The 7,082-nt window shown below is 42.4% G+C and overlaps 1 protein-coding gene across 2 annotated transcripts in view; it reads left to right on the top strand.

Annotated features, from left to right (window-relative positions):
- The first annotated feature begins 782 nt into the window (after positions 1-782).
- Positions 783-7,082, top strand: part of pcnx2 (pecanex 2) — a 29,054-nt gene continuing 22,754 nt past the window's right edge. For both annotated transcript variants that reach the window (XM_027277762.1, XM_019258967.2), the window contains exons 1-5: positions 783-1,309; positions 3,109-3,311; positions 4,163-4,280; positions 4,389-4,428; positions 6,480-6,994. In XM_027277762.1, the coding sequence (XP_027133563.1) occupies positions 1,157-1,309; positions 3,109-3,311; positions 4,163-4,280; positions 4,389-4,428; positions 6,480-6,994 (1,029 nt within the window). In that variant the 5' untranslated portion in view covers positions 783-1,156. The remainder of the gene's footprint in view (positions 1,310-3,108; positions 3,312-4,162; positions 4,281-4,388; positions 4,429-6,479; positions 6,995-7,082) is intronic.

Genomic DNA, 7,082 nt, shown 5'->3' with positions numbered 1-7,082 from the left:
ACTGTTGTCACCTGTTGTCATACCTTTATATAGTGTGCACCTGTCTGGCTGTTACTTGTAATGCTGCTGCAACAAAAGAATTCTTCAAAAGTTATCTATCTATCTATCTATCTATCTATCTATCTATCTATCAATGATAATAATACTAATAACTGTAGTAGTAGTAGTTTAAAGTTTCAGGTTTATTTGCCATGTGCAGGTTAACACAGGGTCAACAATACAATGAAATGCACCAGTCAGCTCAGCATTATGAGCACTAAACAGTGTAACAGCATTACACATAAAGAAATAAGTCAAATATAATACAATTAAATAAAAGAATAATAATAAAAGAAAATATAGTAAAAAACAATAAGTATAAAATATACTTAAATAGAATAACATGAATATACAAGTACTGAGTGTCACTGTATAAATAGATATGAACATACTATATAAATAGGATATACTACAATATTTAAAATGTTGACACATGTGTGGTATTGCACAGAGTGCTGCTTTAAACAGAGGCAGTGTAAAGTAAAAGTAAATAATAATAATGTTCAAAATCATGGCCCGTATGCATGTAAATACGCACTGAGCCTACATATGCATATACATCACCTATAAGCATGCATACATTAGCTTGCTCACATAGGCCCAATGTGCACAATGTTTCTTGATTGTATGGATCATTTTGCCTGCACACCGCTTGGCTTGCTCATCCATGCGCAGATAAACGCTGAAGGTGGGAATCATATAATAGGAAAGGATGGAGAGATGGGGAGGAGGGGTGGGAAGGGGAAGGGAGGGGAAGGGAAGGGAGGAGAGGAGAGGCGGTCAGAGCTGCGCATCTGTACAGGCAGCTAGAGAGAGAGGAGAGGGAGAAGGAGAGAGACGAACAGGACAAGATGAGGACCGCGGCAGCATCAGCATCAGCAGCAGCAATGGACGAATCGACATTGGGATGGGAAAAGGCAGACGAGAGGACGACACCGAGGAAGACCGACAAGGCATGAAAGAGAAGCCTCAGCCTCAGGATACGTGCTGTTATCTCCCCAACATGGAGGCGTAGCGACAGTAGCATGCATTAGAGGAGATCATTACATTGTAGCCTAGCAGCAGCGGCATCATCCGTCCGTCCAACCTGAGCGGAGAGGAGGAGACTGGAGGAGAGATGGGCTCCCAGGTTGTGCAGACCCTGCGTCAGGGAGTCTGGGCATCCCTGACCGGGGGCTGGTACCACGACCCGGACCAAAACAAATTCAACAACTCCTGCCACCTCTATCTGTGGATATTTCTCCTGATGTTGCCCCTGTCTCTCCATCTGGTGAGTTTTCTGTTTTTATCTGTGAGGGAACATGAGGTCCAAGGCCGCGAAGGGGGTGTGAGGTACACACGGTACCTATAGGTAACGCTTTAAAAAAGAAATGTTATGCGCCCTTTAATCCTTTATCGGTTAAACGTGCTGTGTCTCTGCCAGGATCTAACACCCATCATTGTCTGGGTGCTACTGAAGGAAATACTAGGCTCGAGAAAAAACAGCACTGTCGCAGTATTTTTTCCTTGCATGCTGTGACGGAACGCATGGCTGCTCCAGGATGTAGCCAGGAGGCATGAAACTGTGTGTTCACTCACATTATCATGTCATGGCCTTTGAAACGGTGCAACACAGGCTGCAGGCTGCATGACCGGGGAACCTCCATACAGGATTTACTACAGCTTGTAGGTGGAGATGTACAGAAGGAGAATCCTCTATTACAGGCATAGCCATGCAGCAGGATGGTGGCATGAATGGGAAGGGAAGAGTTGCTGCTATAGGTCAAACACGTTGACCTTAGCTGAATAATAAATCACAATGAGATCTCACACTGAAACAGCCTGGCACTTCATGCAAACATATATAGCCTACAATTACATTATGAGTACACCTTTATCCAGATTATATGTTGCAGATTATGATTATGTGATTGCTCCACACACACACACACATCTCAAAGTCAGCCGTCTACAATGAAGAGTTAGTCAGGCAAAGTGACTAGATTCTGTTGCGAGAGTGACAGCTCAGACGTTTGAGAGCTTTGCCACCGAGGCAATATCAAAATGTTGTTGCCGACAGTTTCCTCAGTGTGTTTGGAAACACCCACTGCCTCTCCTGCAAAAACAACACAAGCTTTGCATCTGGGAGGGATGTTTCAAATTTCAGGTTTATTAGCATTTTAACTGAAGGTCACACACAGCGTACAAGGTACACGATGGCAGAAAGTTGAGGAACATTCAAATATAAGCACAAATGACACAGGGCTATAGAATCAGTATGACTGGACTGTATGACTCATGTATCAGCGTGATGCAGATGTTTCGTCTTTAATCCTCCTCTTCTTTGCTATGGGCCATTCCCTCCCCTTAAGATCAATAAACTTCATTAATCCGCCTGTTAATCAAATGAGATTTTATGATTCACCGAGCCTGTAATACGCTTGGGGAGCAGTGCCGGCTGTGTGACCAAATAAGCTTTAAATTTTGCAGAATGTAATCTAACTGTACATATAATAAGATGAGATGGGTGCTTTAATGGGAAAAATGTGCCACATTTTATGCAGAAGTCCAATTAGTGTTGATAGCAAATGCAGCCAAATGAAGCACTGAATTCCTTAGTGCGTGCTATATTGGCTGAGAAAGCTGAGTTCTCCTGATTGCAGAGCCATGCCGGCAGCGCCTACATGTTCCAGGGTGCATTGTGTGCGAGCTTCTCATGCCCACACCCACTGAGCAAGCTAAGTTAGCTGCTGGGTGCTAATCAAGGTTACACAGGCATTGCCAAGCAAATTAATTCCTGCAGTTTGACCATTCATTTTTCACATGTAGCTGTATCTTTACCTTTAAACCACAAGCTGAATTTTTTTTTTTAGTTCTTCCTTGACACCAGCTACACCACTGTACATGATATGACAGCACTGATATGACAGCAGAGCAGGATTTGCAGCTATTTCTCTGTCAATATAGCACACACTGAGGCTTAAGTTGACAATATTTACCATTAACACTGATTGAATCAAACATTGTTCTTGTGGCGACTCTAGAAATGTTGATTTATGAAGCTCTTCTCCTCTCTTCTCCTCTCCACAGGCCCTTCCCCCTACCACCATGGCATTGAGCATCTACTGCACCTCCATCACTGTCTTCTTCATCCTTATCAAGATGGCCAACTATCGGCTGCACCTGATGTTCGACGAGGGCGAGGCGGTGATCCGCAGCAGCCTCTCTGACCTGAGCAAGGCTCCGGAGAAGAAAAGCAATGCCTCAGACTCCTGCCTGCCCGCCAACATCAGGTGAATCCCCACAGACACATTTGATTAATCCGAAGTAGCTAAAAAGTTCTAGCTCAGGACTACAGATGTGGTTCCCCCTTTATGAATGTACTGGAGCTCATTGAGAGAGACATACAGTAGTTTTGCATTCAAGAAACTGGCGGTTTTACTCCTTGTGCCTGAAGCTACTCCCCTGCTAGGTTAGTCATTACAAAATCTAGGCCAGAGGGCTAAATCCCTAATGATACAACTTAATTATTAACATGAAATTGTACTTTTCGGCCCAAGACCTCCTTTTAGAAGAATGCCACTAATACTAAGTATAACCGTGAGTCTTACCATGCTTGACATCCACTTTTTCCCACCGTTTCTAGCCTCCTCTTTCTCTCTCTGAATGTGTCTATGTTTATGCTATTTCTTTGAGATCTGATTGGCTTCGTGATCAAGTGTCTCAGAGTGGGACACGTACTCTTTCCACTTCATTTCAAAGACTCAGCACAGCTGTAGCGAATGAGCGAGCTAATGAGAGGAGGTCAGCGATCTTCAGTCAGCCTCTCCGCTCCGACACACTTGATCTGCACGGAGACTAATATATATATCATATTATCTATATATATATATATATATATATATATTATATATATATATATATATATCTTATATATTTTTTTTTTTTTTAAAAGCATCACTTCCTTACTATTTCTTTGTGACATTTTTTAAGCGCTTGTAGGGAGATGAAACAGGAAATACAGACAATTATTTTTAGTGCTTCTTCATCTCTATAAATCAGCTTTTTTTTTCTAGTGTTCAAAATAAGATGAGAGACTGGAAATAAACTCCCCTTTTCTCTGTCTTTTTCTCCTCGTCAATAGAAAAAGCAGTACAGTCCCTGACAGTGTTGCCATGACGATGTTGGCTCGGAAGCGTCCCAGTCCAGTGATCCAGGTTACAGTGAAACAGACTGAAACTGACCCGGGACTGATTGGGGTGGTGAGTGACCAATAAAAAGATGGACGCATTTCGATATGAATGTACAGCGTCAACCTACATTATGTCCTAATTTTAATCATGTGTCTCTGAATTCTCTTCCATGCACAGGACTGTCCGAAGTCAGACGAGGTGGTGAAGACTGTGGATGGTGAGGCGGATCTTTCTCTGGGTTTGACTGAGATACAGATCAAAGGAAACATCAGGATAAAAGAGAGACGAAACATAACAAAAGCGGATGCTTTCATGAGTAGGAATATGATGTGAATCATGATTTGGCCTTCACACTCTCAGGTTCAGGACAATTTCCTTGTGCACATTAATCCAATGAACGATGTCCTCATTGCTGTATATTTCTTACAGGTTACTGCCACCTCTAAAGAAGCCCCTTATTCTCATCACTCACTCCACGACATTGTTAACCAGGCACAAATTATGAGTAATGCTCTTCTCTTTTATTTCGACATGTGGTGGTACACCGGTCAGCAGATGTCACTGACTGTTACCATGGAAACATGGCTCCAGGGGGCAGAGTGGCTAATCTGCATGAGACGAAATCTAAGAGCAAAATTAAGACCAATTAACGCCACGGACCAGTCTAGAATATGTCTGTGAAGGCAGCTTCTGAACTCAAACCGACTAAACACTTATGGGAGAATTTGGACAGCACTCTTTATCATCATCATCACAAAGGGAGGAACTATATATTTAAATAGTAGTGTTCATCTATCCAGTTTTTGGTGTTTTTCCTTTAACCTGTCGCCCAGCAGTTCCATTTTAAAATAATTACTTTAGCATATTTGATTTCTTAAATTTCTCAGAAAACAAATGCGCTTTGGGAGTCAGCATGGTTTGTTACGTTATATAGATATGATGTTAAGATGCATAATCGTTTAACACAGGAGTAAATGGTGAAAATTAGTCTGGTTAAAGGTCCTTTTCCTCAATGTACCTGTGTTTCTACAGTAGCCCAGAACAGACAAACTATATGCTAAAGACTGGCTCTAAATAAGGACACAAATATTGTAGTTTCTCTTTCATGCTAGAAAGGAGAAGATGAGGTGACCAGGTTGCTGCTTTAGTCAGTTTGGCCACTGATATTTCCATCATGAACAAGGGAAATGTTGTAATTCTGTGGGATGCTAAAAATGACAATATGACTAAGAGATAATAAATACACTTAGCACATAGAAGACAGGATGTAGAAAGACAACCAGCTACAGCGCAACATTTAACCACAGGTCATCATGTATTCATCTCTACTCCAGGGAGTAGTAGTAAAGGTTTAGAGCAATAAGGAGGCAAACTGGGATATAATTCATGTTTATCTGTGTTGTAGTTTGAACTTTTTTCCACCTTTTGGGCCTGCAGGCGTTCAGTTTATGATACTCAAAAGACATATTTTCAGCAGAATGCTCCTTTCTAACTGTATCATTTCCAATATTTGCTACTAATGCATTGTTGTGAATTGCTTATTCAAGCTTGAGTAAGCTGCAGGGCTTAGTCCAATGCAGTCAGTTATTGTAAATAGAAAAGGAGATGTTGTAGAAAATTCAAACATGCAGTGCTTGGATGCATCAGTTAAAGTCTGGCTTCTTTGGAGAAGGTGCATCTGACCCGTCTGTTAATTGACATTAGTGGCGCATTGTTAGATACACTAACAACTGCAACGCAGGCTCTTGAACCGACACAGAGGACTTCTGTATTGTAGCCTCTGAGGCCTTGTATGTAATTTGGGGAAACAAGCATTCTGTGTAGTTTATTGTCAGAATCAGTTGGAAGCCAGCTCTGTTCCTCTTCCCTAATGCACTAGTTGTCTCCTTAGACAATGTGGACTGACAACTTCCTTTTCTGCAAACACATCATATTTGTAAATAAGCTCGGACAAGCACAGAACTACCAGACTGCTTTCAGTAAATGTATGACCTAATGCACTAGTGATTAGTTAGAACTAAGCCAGCTGATCAAAAAAGGGATATAAACATGATGTTTATTACTTCAAATTAATGACTGCATAGTTGTAACTTGTTTTTGTTTTTGATAGTAGCACACTTGGTCCTCTTTCTGCAGTTCATTTTTACAGAAATGGGAAGATGTTTACTGTATCTGTCACTGGCAAACAACAGAACTTTAGAGCAGTTTTATTAATATTGCACTTCAACAACAACAACAATCAACAATTTGTATTTCATGTCACTCCAGGACAGGCTGACAATGCTGCAGAAGAGAGGCCTGTGGAGGGAGGACTGCATCCAAGCCCAGATCCCTCTCCAGATGACCTCTCAAGCCCCAATCCCGACCAGGCCGCCCCCCTGCTGCAGGCCCAGCAGAGGCCCCCATCCCGAGCTGAAAGAGAGGAGATGCGTCCTGGATCTGCTAGTGGGACAGGGAAAATGGATGCGGAAATAATTGAAACTGTTCCTGTGAAAGAAGGAGTGGACAATCAGAGTTCTGAGAGAGAGAAATCAGAGCAGGAACGGACAACAGAGAAAGACTCAGAGCAAGACAAAATAGAAAAGGAGAAAGACTTTGAGGATAAAGAGGCTGCAGACAGGGAAACGGCTGATGAAGGTTTGCCTCCCTCCAAGGGAAGTGAAGATGAGAGCGAGGAGGAGAGCGAGGGTCAAAAAGAGCCCCCAGATGCCAACAATAACTCACTGGAGACTCCTCAGGACCACCAGGATGACTTAATTGACATCCCAGAAGCTTCTGCACAGGTAGGCCTCAGGAGTAAGATGTTCTGTTTGAGGGGTGTGACTTTAATGTGCGGTCCTTTTGTACATCGCCCTGTTTGTCTCTTGTGTT

This window comes from Larimichthys crocea, chromosome III, assembly GCF_000972845.2.
Source record: "Larimichthys crocea isolate SSNF chromosome III, L_crocea_2.0, whole genome shotgun sequence".
Lineage (NCBI taxonomy): Eukaryota > Metazoa > Chordata > Actinopteri > Sciaenidae > Larimichthys > Larimichthys crocea.
The sequence above is the reverse complement of the archived record's forward strand: the minus strand, read 5'-3'. Positions and strand labels throughout refer to the sequence as shown.